Source organism: Erpetoichthys calabaricus, chromosome 1 (genome assembly GCF_900747795.2).
Source record: "Erpetoichthys calabaricus chromosome 1, fErpCal1.3, whole genome shotgun sequence".
Classification (NCBI taxonomy): domain Eukaryota; kingdom Metazoa; phylum Chordata; class Cladistia; order Polypteriformes; family Polypteridae; genus Erpetoichthys; species Erpetoichthys calabaricus.
In genome coordinates, this window is record NC_041394.2 from 1,584,786 (window position 1) to 1,610,614 (window position 25,829).

The following is a 25,829-nucleotide window of genomic DNA, read 5'->3' on the forward strand; positions in this document are numbered from 1 at the left end:
ACTGACAAACAAATTTTAGGGCTGCACAGTGAATCGGATGTTAATTGAGTTACAATAACGGCGGCTGCGAGCTTTCCGAGTTTCACACCGCTTGTCTTAGTAAATCAGTTTTGTAACAGGCAAAGATGCTGTATGTGCAATATATGAGTATAACATGGGTATGATAAGAATATATGCTGTATATTTGGGTTGTCGTGATACCAGAATTTCAAACTTCGATGCAATACTTAGAAAAGTACTGAAATCTGATACCATTTTTGATGCACAGTACTGTACATAATGTTAATCAATAAAAATGATTATTTAAATGGATTGCAATTCTGAAAATCTGAACATTAATTAAAACAAATAATAGAACTAGAGTCAATTAAATGCAAATACTTTAAAGTGTAATCTGTTGTAAAAGATAAAATTCATTAAAGGAGTTTAAATGTGGTCGGCATTTTTTTTTTTTTTAATTGATGAAACCAAATCCTGTTATTGAGGTAATGCAGTGAGATGTTACAAATGTAATTAAATGCTAATTGAAAAAATATTGCAATCTTTTGTAAATATTATACATAAAAATATTAAATCAAGCAGTAAATATTCAAGTAAAAAGAACTTTAATGTGGTCTTTTGTGAAAAATCGCAAAGGACAAGTAACACAAACACAGACCACTAACACACTTGTTTAAATCTAAACTGTGCACTTTGCATTTTTCTGTAAGTAAACTTAAATGTCCTTATAGTTTCCAATTTTATTTTATTTTTTGCAAGAAAGAGCAGCATGTCGATGTGCTGTTAGGTCGCCACATGCTCTTCTTTGGCTGCCAATGTGCCCGGTTGTGCTAAATACCCGCTCTGAAGCACAACTGGAAGTATATGAGCACACTCAAGTAGTTCACACATATGCACTGTTTATGTAGTTGAGCAGTGAAAAGTTATAGTGCCTTACATTACATAGTAAGTGTGATGAAATGTAAGTTTAAAATCACACGTAATTAAAAATAAAAGTTACACAGTATGATGGCACACGTCATGGTGAGGGTTTTAAAATCGAGGGAGTGATGGAGCCCAGGAGCTAAAAACTTTCCCAAAGGTTAAAATAATTGAAGACCCCTGTCTTGATGCTTTACACGTTGAATTAGCTACAACAACAACATTTATTTCTATAGCACATTTTCATACAAAAAAGTAGCACAAAGTGCTTTACATAAAAAATAAAAATAAAAGACAAAATAAGACAACATTAGTTAACATAGAAAAAGAGTAAGGTCTGATGGCCAGGGGGGACAGAAAAAAAAAAAAAAAAAAAAAACTCCAGACGGCTGGAGAAAAAAATAAAATCTGCAGGGGTACTGAGGCCACGAGACCACCCAGTCTCCTCTGGGCATTCTACCTCACATAAATGAAATAGTCCTCTTTGTATTTAGGGTTCTCATGGAAGGACTTGATGATGATGGTCATGCAGACTTCTGGCTTTTAATCCATCACTGTTGGAACATCTCGGTGCTTTGAGTAGATGGTACAACAAATCATTAAAAAAAAAAAAAAAAAAATCATAAAATTTTTTTTACAACAAATGTTAACCTGTAGAAAAAATAACGGTCGCATCCCACCCAAAAGCAACAGTTTTTAGGCTGATATTTAGTAATGTTTGAAATTTAGAAATGAGATACCTTTGGCAATTCTTTGTATTGACAGCTGTGTCGGTCCTTCAAGTGTTTGACTAAACTGGTTGTGTTCTCCCTTTTAGTCGGCAGGAGCACATCTTGCCTACAGGCTTTCATGTATCTGGTGGTTTTCCATCCCCATTTGCCTCAAAGCCAGAGTGTTTGTGGATGCCACTCCTGCTGTCCTCCTTGTCAATTACTGTAAGTGTGCTGCTGAAGTAGCCATCTGTCAGTGGATGGACATGCGGCTGCAGCCGAGCCCATTGGTAGCCTACAAGGCTCAACTGCCAAAAGCCAAGGAGAACCAGAAGTGCATTCGTAAGCAGGCTGTAGAATCAGTATTGTGAAACATGAGTATCGATGTAATTGTAAAAGGTTAAAATCAATATGTTGATTCCTTTGACAACCGTACTGTATACAGTATCTCACCAAAGTGAGTACACTCCTCACATTTTTCTAAATATTTTATTATATCTTTTCATGGGACAGCACTGAAGACATGACACTTTGATCCAATGTTAAGTAGTCCGTGTACATCTTGTATCACGGTGTGAATTTGCTGTCCCCTCAAAATAACTCAACACACAGCCATTAATGTCTAAACTGCTGTCAACAAAAGTGAGTGCACCCCTCAGTGAAAAACGTCCAAATTGTGCTCAAAGTGTCAATATTTTGTGTGGCCACCATTATTTTCCAGCACTACCATAATTAACTCTCTTGGGCGTGGAGTTCACATGAGCTTCACAGGCTGCTACTGGAGTCCTCTTCCACTCCTCCATGACGGAGCTGCTGAATGTTAGAGACCTTGCGCTCCTCTACCTTCCCCACAGATGCTCAGTAGAGTTTAGGTCTGAAGACATGCTTGGCCAGTCCAGCACCTTTACCCTCAGTTTCTTTAGTAAGGCAATGGTGGTCTTGGAGGTGTGTTTGGGGTCGTTATCATGTTCAGTTTCCAAAGGGATGGGATCATGCTGTGCTTCAGTATGTTAGTACATGTTGGCATTCATGGTGCCCTCAATGAACTGTAGCTCCCCAGTGCCGACAGCACTCATGCAGCCTCAAACCATGACACTCTCATAATAATAATATAATAATAATTCTTTGCATTTATAGAGCACTTTTCTCACTACTCAAAGTGCTCAGCAATTGCAGGTTAAAGGCCTTCCTTGCTCACGTGCCCAACAGAGCAGAGTCCCTATTGGCATTTACGGGATTCGAACCGGCAACCTTCCGATTGCCAGTGCAGACCCCTAACCTCAGAGCCACCACTACGCCATCACCATGCTTGACTGTAGGCAAGACACACTTGTCTTTGTCCTCCTCACACACGCTTGACACCATCTGAACCAAATAAGTTGATCTTGGTCTCATCAGACCACAGGTTCCAGTAATCCATGTCCTTAGTCTGCTTGTCTTCAGCAAACTGTTTGCGGGCTTTCTTGTGCATCATCTTTAGAAGAGGCTCCCTTCTGGAACGACAGCCATGCAGACCAATTTGATGCAGTGTGCGGCGGGCGTATGGTCTGAGCACGGACAGGCTGACCTCTGTACCAATGCTGGCAGCACTCATATGTCTATTTTCAAAAGACCACCTCTGGATATGATGCTGAGCATGTGGCACTCAACTTCTTTGGTCGACCATGGCGAGGCTTGTGCTGAGTGGAACCTGTCCTGTTAAACCACTGTATGGTCTTGGCCACCGTGCTGCAGCTCAGTTTCAGGGTCTTGGCAATCTTCTTATAGCCTACGCCATCTTTATGTAGAGCAACAATTCTTGTTTTTAGATCCTCAGAGAGTTCTTTGCCATGAGGTGCCATGTTGAACTTCCAGTGACCAGTGTGAGAGCGATAACACCAAATTTATAATAATAATAATATAATAATTCTTTGCATTTATATAGCGTTTTTCTCACTACTCAAAGCGCTCAAACACCTGCTCCCCATTCACACCTGAGACCTTGTAACACTAATGAGTCACATGACACCGTGGAGGGAGAATGGCTAATTGGGCACAATTTGGCCATTTTTCACTGAGGGGTGCACTCACTTTTGTTGCCATCGGTTTAGACATTAATGGCTGTGTGTTGAGTTATTTTGAGGTGACAGCAAATTTACACCGTCATACAAGCTGTACATGGACTGCTTTACATTGGATCAAAGTGTCATATCTTTAGTGTTGTCCCATGAAAAGATATCATAAAATATTTACAAAAATGTGAGGGCTGTTCTCACTTTGGTGAGATACTGTATATACCAATATGGAAAAACATAAAAAATCGTTTCTTTCCCAGTTGCTACTATTAAAGTGTAACATTTTGTGATTTTGTCATCCATACCAATCTTGTGGATCTCGCAATCCTGTCTGGACTTAATTTTTTCCCCTTGAAAGCAAGAGCCTGTCTGTCTGTATGGAACTTCAGTTTTAGAAAGCCAAAATCAGTAATGGGAACCACATTTTTAATTCTGTGCTTTTTAGCTGATAAAGTCCACCATCACAGCCATTTCGTATTAAATTGCACGTCCAGTCCACGCATTGTCGTCAATCTTTTAAGTCTTTCTCAGTTTATATTGTTGCAAAAGCAGGGCTATGGAGTTGGAAGCAACTATCGCATTACCAGAGTCGGTAAAAATGTACTGACTCATTGACTGATTGTAAAATAATGTGTTAAAATTTGCAATTTCACATATGCTAATTCAAAAAAACTATTATTTCCTTGTAGCTTTTGGTTAAAATGTATTCTTTTTATTAAGTTTTGTCTTATAATGTTACTCAATGTTTGTAACTTCTTTAGTAAATAATATGCTTTAGTAAACTTTAACAGGGTAGGGAGCTAAAAAGTAGCTTGCTTATGTATCAGTGCTTTGTATCTTGTGTGCTTTCAGTCAGCATGTAAATATAGAACTGTCCAAAAGTTTGGGGTCACCCAGAAATGTTCCTGTTTTTAATAGGAGTTCATACCTTTTTTTGTAGATACCATTACATTGATTTTTAAAATACAGCCAAGGCATTACTAGTGTGTAAAATATGCTATTACTGCTTGAAATGGCTTGTTTTTAATTAGTTTTTCACATGTGAACTGCAAACCCCCATTTCTAGCAGTCATTCCTTCGGTGTTTTGGTGGTCAATCAACTCCCTTAGCTTATCCTTAGTGAGGCCTGTTTACATGCTAATTGGTTATTAGAGAAACCTTTGGAATTGCATTAGCACCATTAATTGCACATCTGGGCCTTGCTCGTCTCTTTCTATATGGGTTACGTCAGTCCTCCCTCTTCTCTCAAGGCTGACATTGACACCTCTGTGTGAAATCTTGAACGAGCGGTTTCAGTGCAGGCTGCCAACCTCTCTCTGTCACATGGAACAGACTCCATTCTGCCAAAAACAAAAATCAGATTGGCATATTGCTTAGTAAACTTCATTTTGGCAATTTCTGAACCCAGAACTGAACTTTAGGACTGCCAGGACTCGGGCTGGGCGATGTGACCTCAAATCAATATCATAATTAATTGTTTATTAGTCATAACTGAGGTAAAATGTTCAATTATTTTGTTTGTTTTGTTGCCCTCATAGTTCACTGACAATGTTTATACTGTAAATATGCTCAACTATTCAACCTTTGATTTTTATTTTTCCTAATGAAAAGAGTGCGTGTCTTATCTTTGTGCTTTTAAAATAATTAGTGGAAACACACAGAGATTAAGTGTTTATAAGTATCCTATCTATCTATCTATCTATCTATCTATCTATCTATCTATCTATCTATCTATCTATCTATCTATCAGTTATATAGTGCCTTTCATATCTATCTATCTATCTATCTATCTATCTATCTATCTATCTATCTATCTATCTATCTATCTATCTATCTATCTATCTATCTATCTATCTATCTATCTATCTATCTATCAGTTATATAGTGCCTTTCATATCTATCTATCTATCTATCTATCTATCTATCTATCTATCTATCTATCTATCTATCTATCTATCTATCTATCTATCTATCTATAATCATTTATTGAATATTTTGAAGAACAGAAATCAAAGCACACATTGTTTGAAATAAAATATCTTATGGAACAAGTCACATTTTTGTTTTAATGTCAAAAGCAAGTTCCCTAAAAAAGTAGAAAATAAATAGCTTGCATTTCTTGCAAACAAAATAAATTATTTGAACTATTGCCATGTGAAAAGTATAAAATAGCTTGAATCTCTTGTAAACATTGTTTTAAGTAAAGCCATGTCAAAAGGAGAAAATAACTTGTATCTCTTGTAAACACATATCCTCTTTAATAAAATCCCTGTGTGCGTCCAGGTGTCCGTGTGTGTGTGTGTCTTCTGGTGAAGTGCACATGCGCGGGGCACGGTGCGATGCGCGATATTACTGTCAGAGAAAATGACAGGTGTTTTACAGAAATACAAACCAGTATTACTGCGAGAGGAAATTAAAGGTACACAGTACAGTGACGCATATTACAGCCACTTACAAGCCGATATTACTGTCAGAGAAAATTAAAGGCATATTACTGACGCGCACGCCTGTATTACCGCCAGAGAAAATTAAAGGTATATTATGGACGTACAAGCCAGTATTACTGTCATAGAAAATTAAAGACACACAATAAATGGCGGCAGCCCACGAAGAAGGGTCAGCTCAGCAAGTAAACATCAACAAAAGAAAGGCAAAGAAAAATATGACCAACAAACGGAATGAGGTCAAGGTCCCTTGCCATTTAATATAGACTGTTCCTACTAATGTTCACGCACTACTGTTCTAGCGCCCGTTATTGTAACGGGCTTAATGACTAGTTTTTAATATTGCCATGTGCAAAGTACAAAATAACTTGAATCTCTCATAATCAAACATCATCTTATTGCACCTTCACTAATGCCTTCTTCTTTCATTGCGTTTTCAGAAATAAACACACATTGAAAGTGAGTTGTTATATTATTGATGGTTTTACTTGTACCTGAAGATTTACAAACTATATACAGTATCTCAAGCAAAATTATTAAAAGAGGAGAAACCCCTCTTAATTCTAAAGTACTTAAATAATATCCGATTAATAACATTTCTATAGCATTAGTTCTACTCTAATGATGACTCAATGTATTGTTTTGTTACATTATAATGTGAAGTTTATTTTTATGACATTGCAATATTAAGCATATTGTAACATTAAGAGGTGCTATATAAACATTTTTTTTTTTTACTGTTGTCACAGTGTTTATTTAATGTGCTGAAAAATAGCTGTAGCTCAACTGTAAGTAACTGCACACAATTTTATTTATATAGAACCTTTTTAAAGACATGTAACAAAGTGCTTAACAACAACTAGGGGCCACTTGTCGGGGACTGAACACACACTAAGGAGATGCGCTCTGATCAGCTGCTGTCTTTCTCCTATTGCTGCCGGGCTGCGTGTTCTGCTTGTCGCGCTGCGCGTCGATCATTTAAAAGACTGTACAGCAGCTGTCCTTTTGTCTCACTGCCTTGTCTTGGGTGACGTTAAAGTGTCTCTCGCAGGACATCAAATTGTATTATCCTTTTTTTTAAACTAGGGGGCTTCACCCCCTGCTCGCTTCGTTCGCCAACCCCTGTGTTTGGTTAATCGGATATACAATTTAACATTTTTTTTTTCCTTTGGAATCATTTCAATTTCATTATTTGCTCTTTTACTTTAAAGCTTCATTAAAATCAATATTTTTTGGAGACACATTGTGACAACACAACATATAACTGCCCGTGAGTGAATTTTGTTTCTGTTTCTGTAATAAATAATCCAACTTTTTTTAATGTTTGTCCCTGTGATTTATTGATTGTTATAGCAAAAGCTATTCTCACAGTAAACTGTAAACATTTTAATATGAATGGCATATCACAATCTCCTTTGGTGTGTAATGTTATTCATGGAATATTTACATTACCTTTCTTTTTGCCTGTTAAAATTTGCATCACTTCTCCGTGATCATCAATATACACCTGACCGAATTGTGTATTCTTTGAAATTCAACTTGTTGTTGCTTTAACTGTTCCGGGACCACAGATTCTCATAGTGTATGGTCCATTATTGTGTAAATCCACGTTTTGTGCATTGAATGATGCGAATGAGAAAAGTCTTTGTTGTCTACTCTTTGCCTTTTATTTCTGACATTAATTTGTCCTGCTATTTTTTCAATTACACCTGGTTCTGATGATTAATCACCTTTTGTTTGCGGTAATGCAATCTTTTCTATATTCGTTGATACTGTAGTGACTGACATAATAAAGTGTCACAAAAGTTTTACTTGAACAATCGCCGACTTCCTAACCCCAAACACAACTTTCTAGCAACCTGTCCAACACCTTTACTGCATCAATCACTACCCCGCTATCAGTCTTCCGTGCTGTAGTCCGCCCTCCCTCAATCGGACCGATAGTCACTTAAAACCAAAATGGTCTCAACCTGGCTGGGATGCTACAATACTTTTGAATTTTACTGCTTTCATATTCAGTACCTTTCTCTGCATGTGTTTCGTGCCATCGTTTGTTTGAGCCTTTTGAATTGCACTGCTTTCATAATCTCTTATCTGCCTTTTTTTTTTCTCTCCAACGCCTTTGGGTCTCTATTCTTCGTATCGTCCTTATGTGCTTTATATGTGCTGAGAGCACAGCATATGTGTGTACTACGTGCTTTTACACTACTGAGTGTTTTTTGATGGGTGTGCTCTTGTAGGATATCTTTTGTAAGTAGGGTGTGTCTTGCAAGAATCTCGTGTTCCACGTCCCCATAACCCTGGGACAATCTCTTGGCACCAAGTCTCATGTTTATGGTCCCCGCAAGACACTTCGTGGCAAGTCTCTTTTGTCTTGCGGGTCTTTTAAATGTCTTCCGAGAACTTCCAAGAAGATCACGTATTGTTGCTTTGCTTTTGCTTTCCAGGATTTTTTTTTTTATAATAGAGAGATATGTTTAAATATATAATTAGGACTGCACCTAATTCTGTTGTATTTGTTACAATGACAATAAAGATATTCTGATTCTGTATCGTCTCCTTCCAAGATTTTTTTTTTTTTTTTTTTTTTTAGAAATAGAGAGAAAGCATATACATTGGGGGGGGGGGATAAGTATTTGATCCCCTGCTAAATTTGTAAGTTTGCTCACTTACAAAGAATTCAACAGTCTAATGTTTATGGTAGTTTTATTTTAATGGAGAGAGACAGAATACCAAAAACTAAATTATTCCCCCCTCTGTAAAGACATGTAGCTATTATTTATGATACACACACACAATTAAGCAGCTTGTCACCATCTAGGTATCCCCATTTTGATTACTAAATATTGTAATAATAATTCTTTGCATTTATATAGCGCTTTTCTCACTGCTCAAAGTGCTCAGCAATTGCAGGTTAAGGGCCTTGCTGAAGGGCCCAACAGAGCAGAGTCCCTTTTGGCATTCACGGGATTTGAACCGGCAACCTTCCGATTGCCAGTGCAGATCCCTAACCTCAGAGGCAGGGTTATTGTAGCGTTATGTCTGGTAAGCTGATATGCACTCACTGGTTGCCAGGTTCTGCCGGTGTCCACCACATTACTACCCTGTCCAACTATTGAGCTTTGACAAGTTAGACAACATGAGTGGCGTTGTCTGTTGTTCTGGCCAGGAGGTTCTTTTCCATGGGTTCTCATGTTGTGTGTAATTATCTCTGACATGTGATCAACTGGAAAATAAGGCATCTGTTATGCAGCTTCTGTTCATCACCAGTGTAGTGCAAAGTAAGACTCAAGTGTAGCTCCATTGTCCGACTTGACTGGAGATCAGATGTGGCTGCAAAGTGCTGAGCAGATTTCAGTTCAGTGGTTACCTTTTTATGACGTGTTTTGTACACTGCACTTTGGGGAAAGTTGGGAGCCATATCCTTTGTGATGGAAAGAAATAAATGATACCATTTCCTACTACATCTTCTTGAATCCTTTTCCTATTGTGTAGCTTTTGTAAATGCTTGTGTAACTGACAGCTGCATTGTGGAGGAACTTGTTGCCGGTCTTGTGTGTGTCACTCTGTTTTTGTGAGCCATGCACTGTTCATATTCGATACAGTGATTGTGCTCCAAGTGTTGAAACAGATTGATGGTATTACTTTTGATCACTGAAAAACTGTCCGCAGCATTTACATTTAACTTCTTTTTGTTTGGTATCTTCTACACTGAAACCAAAATGTGTCCAAACAATGAACATGGTGTTTTTTCTTTGGTAAGAGCTGCCCGGTGTTTGAGTTCTCCTCCTCTTTATTTCACCTTATATAATTTCTTTTATTAGGAATTTGTTAGTTTTCGCATACCCCTTGGGGTCAGAGCACAGGGTCAGCCATTGTACAGCAAGTGCCTCCTGGAGCAATTACAGGTTAAGGGTCTTGCTCAAGGGCTCAGCAGAGTAGGATCTCTTTTGGCAGTGATGGGGATGTTGCTTCCCTGTTGAAGACTGGATGGGGCAGAGTCACATGACAAGACACTGATTAGTGTGTTTTTAAAGGGACAGTACACAAGCACACACTGGGGTAAATGTTAGCAGAATTTAAAAAAAAATAGAATACAAAATAAATAAAATTACCACCATGGGCAAGGTTATGCCAATTAGAGGTTCTAAATGTTAGTTTTGATTATATTTTCGATTAATTGCTCAGTGCTAGCCTGGACCTTGTAACCCAAGTGAACAGAATTACAGCTGTCAGGAGTGCTAATGCAATTGCACAAGGTTTCTCTAATAACCAGTTGGCACACACACACAGGACTAATAAAGGACAAGCTAAGGGAGTTGGCCATCAGGACACTGAAAGAATGGTTGCTGAATGTGGGGTTTTGCATCTATATGCAAATCATATGTGGATTTTCATATCATATGCAAATCATATGTGAATTTTGAATAAAAAACAGTCATTTCAAGCAGTAATAGTCCTTATACGCACTAGTAATGCCTTAATTATATTTTGAAACTAGGGTGCTTTGCCTCCTGCTTGCTTCACTTACCAACCCCATCCCCACCCCATGTGCTGTTGTGAACAACGGGGCTGAACGCACCCCAAGGAGATGCGGCTGCTCCTCCAAGACCCCTCTTAAACGGTGATACAATGGGAAACCAATAACAGTTGTGTTTTTTACCTCCTCTTTGCTTGATCAGCTGCTGGCTTGCTGCTCCTGCTGTGCTGCGTGATCTGCATCTCATGCAGCACTTTGAAAGTTTTAAAGCCTGTACAGCAGCTGTCCTTTTGTCTCACTGCCTTGTCTCTCTTCTCCCCCAGACATCCTCAAACACTATTCGATCTCCTTTCACTGTTCCGTTATTACACAGAGTAATATTTTCTGTTTTTTTTTTTTTTTTTTTTTTTTTTGCACTAAGGCGATCTTTACTCTTTTTTTTTTTTTTTTTTTTTTTTTTTTTTTTTCTCTCGAGACTTTCAAATTTTCCTACTTCCGTTATCTCTAACCTGCTCTGGATGCATATTACAGGACTTGCTTCCCAAACATTGTAAGTATGACGTGACTTCAAAGTCAAAGTGAACTTTATTGTCATCTCAACCTTATACAAGTATACAGATAGACGAAATTGCGAAGCTCAAGGTCCACAGTGTAACAACATAACATGCAAATAATAAATTAAAAATAGAATTATATTTTAAAAATTAAAATACAAACAAGACAAGACATTGTGCAAAGACAAGACAAAGAAGTAGCAGACTTGACTGTCTTGCGGCACTTGAAAGTGTCTCTCTGTCTTCAATAGATCACGTCTCATCACGCGAAAAAAGTCTCGTTTGTCGCAAGATATTTTTTTTATAATAGAGAGATCAGTTTAATGGTATCTTAATAAAAATCCATTTCTCTCAAAAACATGAACATTCCTGAGTGACCTCAGACTTTTGAGCACTACTGTGTATTGGCTTAAATTACATATTGAAGGAGTCGGAGCAGAGTTGAAAGTTTTGTAGATTGACACCCAAGCCCCAGCTGTGACGCCTTCAGTGACTCTCAGCCCCCTGACCCGGGTTGTGGTATATGTGTGTGTGTGTTTTTGTTACCTTCTGGAAATCTCCCGTCTCCATAAACTTGTATAAATTGTCTTTCTTTAATTCGCTCTTCCATTGAACTCTCAGCAGGGTGGATCAACAGATCATTTGGCTCCACTGAGGAGAAGTGGCACGCTGCATTGTGTCTGGTGGGGAGCTGGAACTCCGCGTCATGCTGCTAATCTTAATCTTCCATTGATTGCCTCAGAGTTTGTGCTCGCTGTGTCTGTTGGGCATCTCCGTCTGCTCTACACAGGCATCGATAATATTCAGTCCTTAAGGGGCCCCTCTTATAGGACAGCTTTGGGAGTTAGAGGGGTTTGTTGTTGTTGTTGTTTACTGTCGCCCCATCTTTTTCTGTTATTTTGGGCTTTTGAAGTCAAATTATCACAGAAAAAAAAAAGATAAGAACTGTGGCTGTCTGGTAATTCAGTATACGAGGTGAAGTCCGCCACACCAGTTTTGATTTATTTATTTGATTTTATTTATTGCTGTGCTGCCAGTTCTTTTGTGCCTACAGCTCAAGTTTGGTTTGTTAGTTCGTCTCTGGTTTACAAGATGAATTAAATTGTGGTGGGTCTCTTCCTTCGTGCTCTGCATTTGCTTAACAAGCTTTGTGTCAAGCCCGTGGTCTTCTGTAAAGTGCCAAATTAATTTCACTGCTGTCTACATTTGTCTTTTTAATTAATTAAACATTCACCCACTCTTCCAAAACACGAGCACAATGAGCACATTTTAGGGAGAAGCTCCTCACTAAAGCTGCTCTCAATCTCAACGCTGCCATTGCTGCGAATGTCATTTTCTCAAATCTCAGGAATCTTTTGTCAGTTTGTTTTCTACATGTCCTATTTATTCTGTAAAGGTTTATCGTTTCTGTTTATTTAAAATGTGCTGATTCTGTTTAAGTTGTTTGGGATTTTCTTGTTCTTTTCCCCCCCACATGTGACTGGTCGGTAATTATGCCATTAAAGTTTCAAAAGTGTTGAAATTCTGTCAGCCCACCCAGAGCTGACATTTGTGTAATGAAGCAACGAGGATCTGATTGTATTTTTTTTCCACATTCTCATTTTCTTTTCTTTCTCTCAACAGAGCCAGTGCACACCGATCCGTTCCAGAAAGGTAATGTTAGTCTTCATTCATTTTTCTGTAAGAAAGAAAAGTTGGGACAGATATACAGTAAAGGCAAATGGCGTATAACTGAGGCGACAGACACTATAACTTTATGAAGGAAAATCGGGAGTGCTCTCCCCTTGACTTTCTCGTATACTCAGATGTGGGGATGGATACTCGAGGAGTAAACCGCAAGACAATGGTTATATTTTTATATTATGTACATTAAAGAACCAGCAACAACAAATCAAATTAATAATATATTGGACAATTATTATAAAAGTAAAATTGAATAAATCAGACTCTGCAGCTGCATGAATAAAAGGTAAAGTACCACTACCGGTTAGCGGAAATGGCCTAAAAGTTGATAGAAATCTGCGTTTTGTACATAAGACTAGTATGCAAAATTTGACTGACCGTAAGTGAAAGCGTACTCAAGTTATCATGCTTACAAACATACCATTTTTGGAATTATGTCTGTGTGTGTATTTTTGGACTCGGAGAGGTCTTAAACATCGAGATTCCTCAAAATCTTGAAATGGAATTTTTGGAGGATTCCAGTACTTTCCCTACATTTTATATACGAGAAAGTCAGGGAGGTCTAAATCGTTGGAATTCATTAAAATCTCAACATCGAATCTTTGGACAGTTACAATACTTTCCCTATACTTCGTACACAAGAAAGTTAAAACGTAAACTAAAAATTATAGAAGATAGAGAGAATACTAATCTCATTCAAATCCGTTGACCATTGTGGTGATCTGCCCTCATTGATTAAGAAAATTGAGAGGAGTAGTTTGTGTAAATTAATTTAAAAAACTCCCATTAACTGTTACACAGAGGGCACCCTGGGGTTCTTGGACTAGCGTTTGAGACCCTGCTGTCAGACAGTCATTGTGCCAGTCAGTTGGCTCCAGTGAGATTTATGCTTCGTCTTTCAGCCTTTGTTTTTTAAGAAATTCCTATAATTTTTTTCTTTTGATTTATTCCTTTATTAGGTTATCCTGTCAGTTGTTCATGCCATTTGTTGGAATGAAAAATGCAAGCATTTTATTAGTACACGCATTAAAACCACTTATGTCGGGTGTGACATTGTAGGTAATGATGTCTTTAGTCATCTGGCACCTTTAATACTCGGATATAAAAGCTGAACTGATCACAGTGCACTGCTTATTGTGGTCTGGGCCAGCTAGTAAAATCAATGTGATTGGGCTTCAAACGTGTTGTAGTTACTTGTTGGGTGCAATCATAGACTTGCTGGCTTTAAAAATGCAAAGCCTCTGCAAATCTATAGGTTTTTTTTCTTCAAATTTCTAGTTCAAATACGTGTTTAGGTATCTTAATTAATCATGCTTAACATAATTTTAGAAGATTGTACCTTATATTTTTGCATTTGTTCTGCTGCTCTTGCAGGTCGGGAATTGTGTGCAGGGTGAAATACTGCAACAGCCTTCCTGATATCCCCTTTGATCCCAAATTCATCACATATCCTTTTGACCAGCACAGGTATTGGCGTTTTATTATCTTAAGCATTTTCTTGGTATTTCTAAGTTAACTTACATTTTTTGTTATCCAGAGCTGTGTATATTTAAAGGGCCTTTCAAAGAGCACACCCTATTCCACGCAGTCAATCTTGTTTACTACTGTTAAAGTTCCACACTTCAGTATGTTGAAAGAAAGTCACATTTTTGTGTCAGGTTTGCTGCACTTTTAATACGACTATTTCACTTTTTTGTATGAATTTACTTTTTATTGCATAGTTTTTCAATTCAAGATTCATTTGTCACATACACAGTTATACAGGTACAACGTGCAGTGAAATGTCAAAATGGTTCACTACTTGGATTTTGCAAAAAAGGGTAAAAGATAAATCTAGAGGAGTAGAAAAGCAAGCATGAGGCTTAACACTAGAATTACCAGAGCCTACGAAAAAACTCGTAGATCCGTCCCACCTTAAATCACTTCTTAATTTCTTTCGCACCTCTCCGCCATCGTCTGTTGTCATCTAAATGTACAAGCTGCAAGTAGCTGGCTATTCCATCCCCCCACTGACTTAGAACGTGCACGAATTTCTCCCAGCTCATGCCTTGATTGATTAGTGATCTGGAGTTTTAGAGTGGAAATAATAAATCGTTATTTGGAACACACGCATTTCATTTGTGTTCCGTTTCTACAGTAATCTGTGTAAACACATTTTTAAAACAGAAACTTTTTTCATATTCTAGTAGTAAATGACAAAATGTAGGCATAAACTATATAATGTATGAAGCCTGAAGTCCAAATATCAAAGAAACACTTTCACGAAAGGTACAAATATAACGGAACAAGTGCGCTTTTATTCAAAAATGTAACTGCAGAAAAAAAAGCTGCCTTAGTGTGCGACATTGACAGTTATTTGCAACGACTGCTTCTGTGGCGCAACAGTATCAGTTGCTGACTAGCAATCAACAGGTCATGAGTTCGATCCTGCACGACTCCTTTTTGAGAAGTGAACTGCTCTTATTTTTACTATTTTAGAATAAAAAGATACATTTGATTTCAGTCTGTAACAGCCGGTGTAATTTATGATATTTGTAAAGGATAACTTTGTTTTTGTTTTTTTTATTCACTTTTCATTCTTCCTACCCCATCTGACACTGCTGTTTTCACATAAAGACGCGCTATAGCTCTGCAGTGTATCACGATACATACGGCCGCGTGTTTTTTTTCCCCCAATCTTGCCAGTCCCCACATGTTGCTGTATGCTGTTTCTTTTGTACTCCAGGACATGCAGAGGAAAGCATAGTAAAGAGCAGTAACTTCAGCGCTATATGCAATCATCAGACACTCCCCATCTGACACTGCTGTTTTCACATAAAGACGCGCTATAGCTCACCCAAGGAGCGCCCTTCCTACATTTACATGTGTACTTGTTGCAGTGTACACACCTCTCTGTGCTATGGTTTCTATTACACTGAGCAAGCACCTGTAATTCGCAGCTCTATTCATTATCTCAAAACACCACACACATTCACAGTAATTCCCAGTTATGTCCACCACTCACACCCACGCCCACAACCATACAGAACTCATTCCACATCAGAGAATTTCCAGTTCCAGCATAAATCCACAAATGATCTGACTCTGTTCGTTTTCAAATAATATTGCATGAGTGCAATGATGTTTTCACATATAATGTCTTTCTTTCAGGTGTGTAATAGAAACCACAGCATAGAGAGAAGTGAGTACATTGTAACAGGTACACACGTTGTAAATGTAAGAAAGACGATCCTTGCGTGTGTGTGAACTGTGAACTGTTAACATTTGAATCTGATGATTGCATATAGCGCTGTCTTATTCAGTGCGCACAAGAACATGCAGTTCCAGTTGCTGTGTGCTACAACATGCTGGTGGTGATCAACGCACATTTTAAAAAAGAAAGAGACAAATATATGTGACGTTTTGAAGAAATCATTTTATGATGACGTGAATAGTACCAATCAGAAAACATAATCGCACTAGTACAATATTATTTGAAAACGAACAGCGTCAGATTGGGTGTGAATTTATACTGTGGCGCTGTTAGAGTCAGATCAGAAGCTGAATAAGCTCCTGTTCTGACTCTAAGTAAAAATGTATGAATCAACAGAAATAACCGCGATCGACATTTTAAACTTAACGATTTACAGTGCATACCAATTTATAAATTTTATGTCCGTTTGAGGTTACAAAGAAAAAAAAAACACTTCCTCCCCAGCGGGGAATCGAACTCGGGTCTGTAATGCACGGCAAGACTGCTGTAGCACTAAGTCAGCAAATCTTACTGCTATGCCACGGAAGGTGTTGTAGCATCGTTGAACCTTTTGTGAAAGTGTTTATTTGATGTTTGGACATCAGGCCTCACAAATGCTATAGTTTATGCCACATTTTGTAACATTTATTACTAAAATATGAAAAAGTTTCTGTTTTAACAATGTGTTTAAACAGATTACTGTAGAAACGGAACACGCATGAAATGTGTGTGTTCCAAATAACGATCTATTATTTCCACTCTAAAACTCTTAACAGTTCAGTCACTCCCAGATAATCAAACAAGACATGAGCTGGGAAAACTTAGAGAACGTTCTGCGACGGTGGGGGATGGAATAGCCGGCTGCTTGCTGGCTCGTCTTAATCGGCTCATTTAGAAGACAAAAGAGAGGTGACAACGGTTTTAAGGTGGGCCAGATCTACGAGTTTTTTCGTAGACGCTGGTAATTCTAGTGTTAATAGAACAACCTACAGTAAATGTTAAATATAGTCTGGCTAAATAGAGTCATCTTAAATTTTAATATTAACTAACAATATATAATATACTGTACAAGGTGTAACATACACTGGCATTATTATATTACAACATAATATACAAAGACAAATATAAACAGAGAGCCCACGACCACATGTGCACTTGACTTTGAATTCTGTATGTGATGTAATATCATATATAAAATGTGTGTATATATATATATATATATATATATATATATATATATATATATATATATAACATAATACATAATATATATATATATAACATAATACATAATATATAAATATAAATACATATGTAATCAATTTGTGAATTTCCCCTTGGGATTAATAAAGTTCTCTCTCTCTATCTATCTCTATCTGTCTTTTATATATTTATATAGTAGAGGTCTTTGCCCCCTGCTCGCTTCGTTCGCCATACCCGGCCAATGCTAAGCGCCATTTTGAAGAGGTGGGCTGAACGCACCCCAACGAGACGCAGTTGCTCCTCTGAAACCCCTCTTAAACAGTGATACAATGGGGATCATATAACACTTGTGTTTAACCTCCTCTTTGCTCGATCAGCTGCTGGCTTGCTGCTGCCGTGCCGTGTGATCTGCATTTCGTCTCTCTTCTCCCCCAGACATCCTCAAACACTCATCGATTTTTTTCACTGTTCCGTTATTTCACCGAGTAATATTTTCCATTTGTTTGCGCTAATGCGATCTTTACTCTTCATTTTTTTGAGACTTTCCAATTTTCCTACTTCCGTTCTCTAACCTGCTCAGCATGTGTATCATGGGACTTGCTTCCAAAGGCTGTAAGTATGACGTGACTTGTCCATGTCGCGGGATGTGAAAGTGTGTCTCTTGAAAAGATCTCTCTTCCAAAGATGATGTCTCGTTGCAGGAAAAAGTCTTGTATTGTCGCAAGATTTTGTTTTTTTATAATAGTCAATTCTCAACTTCTGTGGAGTTTGTGTTCCAAGGAAATGACACAAAAATTAAGAAGCGAATATTAAACCTATGGGGTTAGTGTCCTGAGTCCACCAAAAACTGCAATCTTTTTCTAGAGATTCCTCAAACTAGACTTCATAGAATTTTTAATAACATAACATTGGTTTTGGTAATATGCAGTTTTCATAACACAGTAAACATGAAATCAAGTCATACCTCTAAAGGTCATTTGAAAAGACAATTTCCCCTTGAGGGATTAATACTAAGCACCAGAATGTACTGCAGTACACAAAATGCAATTGGAAACATGCAAAAAAAGTTTTTACTCACAAGCCATTCACTCGAATTCTGTGACTGTGCTAACATCTTAATTTAAAAAATAAAAATGAATAAAAACTAGTTGCTTTTGTGAAAAGACATTGAGACAGATGAGGTCACCACATCACCTCTCACAGTCTGTCCTTCATGGCTGGCATTGGAGACTGTGAATGACGCACCGACTTCATTTAACCAGTCCGCAGCGTCTGCTTCGTGCGCCAGTTGAGATCCTCAAAGATCTCTGTCTACAGGCGCATAGTAGAGGCGAGTTGATGTTTAACCTTGAGGCTGCAATCGAGAATGGGACTGGCAAAGTTGAAGTCTAGCCAGCTGGTCGTTTTATTAACATCAAACTCATTTATCGAACACTTTTATTTTCTCACTAAGCCTCATCACTGACTTTGTACACTTGGCCTTAGCATCAGAGGACTTGCACTACACTTTAGTGATATTATTGCAACATAAAACTTGATACTTTAAGCAAAACAATGAACATTTGCAATGAATGCACGGGGAGCTCTTTACTCTACAACAGTAGATGAACAAGACTGGCAAAGCATCTAGCAGGACGCCAGCCTCTCCCCAAACTTGTGAGCATTGCGTCTCTCTCTTTTTTAATCTGCTCTGTATAACCATGAATCCTGTGAATGTGTGAGGTTTCTAGTGCAAAAATTAAAAGGTGGTTACAAATTATATATGATTTTTTTATATATAATCATCATTTTATTTATTACACACACACACATACTAGAGGGCTTTGCCCCCCTGCTCGCTTCGCTCGCCAACCCCCGTGTTTGGTTTTCCAGATACACACTTTTAAGATTTTTTTTTTTTTTCTTTGTTGAATTGTTGCTATTTCATTAGTTTCACTTTTATTTCTGAACTTCTGTACAAGCAATATTTGGAATCTTTCGAGTCCCAGTGTGCTGAATCTTTTTAATGAGGTCCGTGAGACAAGTGTTTAATGACTTTGTACCATAATACAGGATAGCTCTGTCTGTTTGGAATTTCAGCACAGACAAAACGATCGATTAGCAGTTAATCATTTTTTTTTGCAAAGTAACAAATAAATGCATGTGAGGTAAACTCCGTTTTTGAAACTCTCTGACTTAAACTTCAAAGCCTTACAATATTTACATATTTCTGACATATCACCTGTGTCCATATATTCGATCTCTATTGCCTTTTCGTTATTTCTCAGAGTAATAGTTTCTCTTTCTTTGTGCTAATGCGATATTTACTTTCTTTTTTTGACACTGTTGTTTTTTTCTGCTTTCATATTCTGTGTCTCACTCTGCGTGTGTTTCACGCCTATGTTTTTTTTTTTTGTCTCTTGAATTCCAGTGGTCATGATCTCTAACCTGCTCTGCATGTGTTTGGCCCCCTTGTTTTTTAACCTCTTTATGACGTTGTACTTTGTTTTCTTCTCTGTCTTTTATTTCTGACCTTGCTTTATCCTGCTGGTCCGTGGTGATTATTTTCCCTTTTTCGAGTAATAATTTCTGTTTGTTTGTGCTAGTGCGATCTTTACTTTTCTTTTTTTTTTATACTTTTTAATTTTACTACTTTCATATTCTTTAACTTTCTTCACATGTGTATTGCACCATTTTTTTTTTTTTTTTGTTTGAGCCTTTCGAATTCCATTGCTTTCATAATCTGTAACCTGCTCTGCATGTGTATAGCGCCAACGTCTGGATTGGATATGATTTTTTTTTTTTTTCCAATTCCACTTGTTCTGGGCTGATGATTACTTTCCTTATTTTCTGAATTTGCACCTAGATAATTCTTTTTTGTCTCTCCAAAGCTTTTGAGTCTCTTTTCTCCACGCTGCTTTCTTCTTCGCTTAGTCGTCTGTTTCATCTATAACGTATTGTCCTTATACGCTTTATATGTGCTGAGAGCCCTGCATCTGTGTGTGCTCAAAGCCAAAACACGACTGAGTGTGTTGCTGCCTGTGCTCTTAATTGGTTATAAGTAGGGTGTGTCTTACAAGAATCTCATGTTCTACATCCCCGTGAGACGGTCCTGGGTCAACCTCTTGGCACATGGTCTCATGTTTAAGGTCCCTGCGAGACGCTCCGTGGCCAATCTCTTTAGCATCATGGGTCTTTTAAGTGTCTTCCGTGATCTTAATGTGAAGATCATCTCTCAACACCCTACTGTTTCTCTGCAGGATTTTTTTTTATAATAGACATATATATATGTGTGTGTGTGTGTGTTTGGAGGCAGATCTCTCCGGTCACAAGACATGCAATGTGTTAATGGAAGGACATCAGGTCATTAGTGGGGCTTCAGAAATGGCAGACTTAATTCCTGAAGACAAATCTGTGAACACAAAATTCCTACTGTTGTGTTTTTTGAGGTCAAAGTAATAGAGTTGGACAAGTAAAGCATCAGTCATGTGACCTTTGAAATGTGAATTAATTTAACTTGTCCATTAAATAATACTGTTCATCTAAATACAGAAACAATCAAATCTCGACAGTTAATGCCACAAATGTATAAAAATTATTTTTCTGAAAACTTCCTGAATTATCCCGGTATTCTTTAATAGTAATGACAATGATACAAGAGACGTTCAAAAAGTTTCCACACTTTTTTTTTTTTTTTTTAACTCTATTTATTAAGAATTTCAAAAACAAATTGCATCACTTTTCTACGTAGTCCCCTTCGTTTGTGATGCAAGTTTCCCAGCGTTGTACCAACTTTTTAATGCCCAATTACTACTCATCCCACCTTCACCATTTTCAGCTAAAAAATATAAAAATGTGGGAATTTTTTTTTTTTTTTTTTTTTTTTTTTTAACATTCCTCGTGTTATAATGTTTGAAATTTACATTTTAGTATTGACTTTAAACATTAATTATTTTTCTATTACTAGGGAGAACAGGTCAGTGAATTTATTTAGTAGATGCACATAAAAAAATAAATATTGTTCCTTGTACACCCCATAATGAAAGCCCCCAACTCACAAGTGACATCCTTCCTAATCTTATAAGATCCCCCACACTTGTTTTTACACTAGTGTTGGGGGGGGGGGGGGGGGGGGGAGGTAGGGGGGCTCTGTTACTCATGAAATTCAAGCCCTGTTATGGATTATTTTGCTCATGGACCATGTTTAGCTTGTCAATGGCATCTTGTAAATCCAAAGTCATGTTAAACGATTACGCTGACTTGGTGTTCTGATTCAATTCCAGGTTTGTGCAGTATAAGGCGACATCTTTGGAGAAACAGCACAAGCATGAACTGCTCACTGAGCCAGACCTGAGCGTGACCATTGACCTCATTAATCCAGACACTTACCGGATAGATCCAAACAGTAAGTGGTTGAACATTCAGGCAGGTCAGGACAAGAAGTGTTGGATGGATTTTCTTTTAACTTGCAGGAGATATGTTAAACTGATCTTAACAAGTAATGTTTTTGCAGTTTTCAGTAAGTTTATGTGGGGAAAACCTTTTTTAGTTCATGTGACTCCTGTAGTAGCATGGCATGGGTAAGGCTCACTATATTTCTTACAGGTTGGCCTACTCTTGTGCACCCCAGGCATAATACACACACACACACACAATTAAACACGGATTATGAGTTCTACCTGCATGGCCTGTCACTTCTCAGTACCTCAAACAAGGACACATTAGCTTTGTCTTGACCAGACCACTGCAGACTGATGCCCCTCTTTGCCATTTAGCAACTGTGTGTTACTCCTTCTGCTACTGTAAGCACCCCTCCTTAGCTTCTTACCCTGTGGGACAGAAATGGCAATCTGATCACACTTGGTGACTATTTTCAAAAGTGATGCCCATAAAGGAGACATCTGTGCAGTGGAGAGGTAAGGGAGCATCTTCAGATGGGTTGTCTTAATTCAGAAGTCAGGCTGGTATGTGGATGGTGTGCTGATGTTCATACAGATGAGCTTCTCTATAATTAGTCTTGGTCTCTGGTGATCTACTCTGTGTGCCATTTTTACCCTCGTGAGGTTATGGGCCTCTTGATGTTACTGACAAATAATTGGCTCACCACTCTGATGATGGACAATTCTACCTTAGTCATGAATGTGCAGTGCCCTCCTCAATGTTTGGGACAAGGACCCATTTTTCCTTGATTTCCCCCTCTGCTCCACAGTTTAAAATTACAAATAAAACAGTTCAGACTTGTGATCAAATTAGAGCTTTCATTTTAGGGGATTTGCATACATTTCGGTAACAGGATGTAGGAATATCAACACTTTTTGTACATGGTTCCCTCCACCTCTCTCAGGGCACCATGATGTTTGAGATAATTGGCATCACGGGTGTTTGTGATTCCTCAGGTTGGTTTCAAGGCTTTACCAGATATCTTGGCTTTGTTCAACTCTTTGGAGTCTGTAGTTGTCATTGTTCAACATAGGGCAAGAGCTGTGCCAGTGAAAGTCGAAGAAGCCATTTTCTGTACATGTTCCCCCAACATTTCATAGCAATATAGTATTTGGAACCCAACAATGGCAGGTCTGTTAAAGCAGTCAGTTATATTTAGGACTTTGTCGCATATCCCTTACATGCAATGACTGCTTGAAGTCTGTGATTCATAAACATCACCATGTGCCAAGGAACTTCTCTGGTGATGCTCTGCCAAGTCTCTAATGCAGCCTTATTTAGCTCCTGCTTGTTTTGGGGGGTTTGTCCCCTTAAGTTTTCACTTCAGCATATGGAAGGCCTGCTCAGATGGATTGAAATTGGGTGACTGGCTTGGTCATTCAAGAATTTTCCCATTTTATACTTCAAAAAACTTCTATGTTGCCACAGCAGTATGTTTGTGGTCATTATGTTGTAGGATGAAGCGCCACCCAATGAACTTGAGTAGATCAGGTATTTGTCTTGCACCTTAGAATTCATCGTGCCACTGCTGGGAGCAGTTCCGCCAGCAGTCAAGACAAGTGTGCCAGGACCTGTGGCAGCCATACATGCCCAAGCTATAACACCCCCAACACCATGTTTAATAGATGAGGTGGTCTTCTTGGGTCTTGGGCAGTTCCTTTCTATCTCCACACTTTGCTGTTGCCATCACTCTGATGGGGTTCATCTTTGTCTTGTCTGTCCACAAGACCTTTACCCAGAATTCTGGAGGCTCCTTGAAGTCTAAGTAATCTGGCCATCCTGTTTTTTGTGGCTAATAGTGGTGTTCATCTTGCAGTGTGTCCTCTGTATTTCTGTTCATGAAGTCTTCTGCTGATAGTTGTCTCGGACAGGTCCACATCTGCCTCCTGAAGGCTGTTTCAGGTCTGTCTAACAGGCATTTGGGGCATTTTCTTTACCATAGGAGACATCTATGCAATGGAGAGGAAGGGGGCATCTACAGATGGCTTGTCTTGATTTAAAAGTCAGGCTGGTATGTGGATGGTGTGTTGATGTCCATACAGATGAGCTTCTCTATAATTAGCCTTGGTCTCTGGTGATTTACTCTGTATGCCATTTTATCCTCATGAGGTTATGGGCCTCTTGATGTTACTCACAAATAATTGGCTCACCACTCTGATAATGGACAGCTCTGCCTAAATTTGTTCTTTCTTCTCTATGATATTCCAGACAGTTGATTTAGTGTCATCCTATGGTTTTATCGAAGTCCCCAATGGCTTATTCTTGTTTTTCAGCCTCATAATGGCTTCTTTGACTTTCTTTGGAACAGCTTTTGTCTCTTGTTGAACAATGGCAGCTACAGACTCTAAAGGGATGAAGCAATCCAGGGGATCTTATGTAGCAACGAAACACACCTGAGGAATCACAAACCCCTGTGGCGCCAATTGTCCCAAACACAGAAATGGAGGGGGACCATGCAGAAGAAGTGTTGTCATTTCTATGGGGTGTGACTGAAATGTATGCAAATCCCCTGCAATGTGCATTTTAATCACAAGACTGAACTGTCTGATTTGAAATTTTAAACTGTGGGCGAAATCAAGGAAAAAATTGTGTTTTTGTCCCAAACATTATAGGAGGGCACTGTGTGTGCAAAACACATTCTCGTCTTACCAGAAGTGTTTGTCTATACTGAGGAATAGACAAATCCCACCAGGCCTTTCATTTACAAAGTACAGTCATATGAAAAAGTTTGGGAACCCCTCTTAATTCTTTGGATTTTTGTTTATCATTGGCTGAGCTTTCAAAGTAGCAGCTTCCTTTTAATACCTGACATGTCTTATGGAAACGGTAGTATGTCAGCAGTGACATTAAGTTTATTGGATTAACAGAAAATATGCAATATGCCTCATAACAAAATTAGGTGCATAAATTTGGGAACCCCAACAGAGATATGACATCAATACTTAGTTGAGCCTCCTTTTGTAAATCTAACAGCCTCCAGACGCTGTCCTCCTATAGCCTTTGAGTGTCTGGATTCTTGATGGAGGTATTGTTGACCATTCTTCCATACTAAATCTCTCCAGTTCAGTTAAATTTGATGGACAGCCTGCTTCAAATCATCCCGTAGATTTTCGATGATATTCAAGTCAGGGGATTGTGACGGCCATTGCAGAACATTGTACTTTTCCGTCTGCATGAATGCCTTTGTAGATTTCACTGTTTTGGGTCATTGTCTTGTTGGAATATCCAACCCCTGCGTAACTTCAACTTTGTGACTGATGGTTGAACATTATCCTGAAGAATTTGTTGATATTGGGTTGAATTCATCCGACCCTCGACTTTAACAAGGGTCCCAGTCCCTGAACTAGCCACACAGCCCCACAGCATGACGGGACCTCCACCAAATTTGACAGTAGGTAGCAGGTGTTGTTCTTCCGCTGTGCAAAGTGCTTTTTGTTATCACTAAATAATCCATTTTTGTCTCATCAGTCCAAAGCACTTTGTTCCGAAATGAATCTGACTTGTCTAAATGAGCATTGGCATACAACAAGCGACTCTGTTTGTGGTGTGAGTGCAGAGAGGGCTTTTTTCTCATCACCCTGCCATACAGATGTTCTTTGTGCAAATTGCGCTGAATTGTAGAACTATGTACAGATACACCATCTGCAGCAAAATGTTCTTGCAGGTCTTTGAAGGTGATCTGTGGCTTGTCTGTAACCATTCTCACAATCCTGCGCATATGCCGCTCCTGTATTTTTCTTGGCCTGCCAGACCTGCTGGGTTTAACAACAACTGTGCCTGTGGCCTTCCATTTCTTGATTCCATTCTTTACAGTTGAAACTGACAGTTTAAATCTCTGAGATGGCTTTTTGTGGCCTTCCCCTAAACCAGGAGACTCAACAATCTTTGTTTTCAGATCTTTGGAGAGTTGCTTTGAGGATCCCATGATGTTACTCTTCAGAGGAGAGTCAAAGGGAAGCACAACTTGCAATTGACCACCTTAAATACCTTTATATCTCATGATTGGACACACCTGTCTTATGATGTTCAAAGCTTAACGAGCTCATCCAACCAAATTTGGTGTTGGAAGTAGTGCTGGGTGGTATACCGGTTCATACCGCAAACCGTTTATTTTTTTTATGATATGGAT

The 25,829-nt window shown here is 38.4% G+C and overlaps 1 protein-coding gene across 1 annotated transcript in view; it reads left to right on the top strand.

The window, feature by feature from the left end:
* paf1 (PAF1 homolog, Paf1/RNA polymerase II complex component) overlaps positions 1 to 25,829 on the top strand; it is a 48,083-nt gene that overhangs the window by 740 nt on the left and 21,514 nt on the right. Inside the window, exons 2-4 of the mRNA XM_028795439.2 lie at positions 12,787 to 12,816; positions 14,221 to 14,313; positions 21,544 to 21,665. Of these exons, the coding sequence (XP_028651272.1) occupies positions 12,787 to 12,816; positions 14,221 to 14,313; positions 21,544 to 21,665 (245 nt within the window). The remainder of the gene's footprint in view (positions 1 to 12,786; positions 12,817 to 14,220; positions 14,314 to 21,543; positions 21,666 to 25,829) is intronic.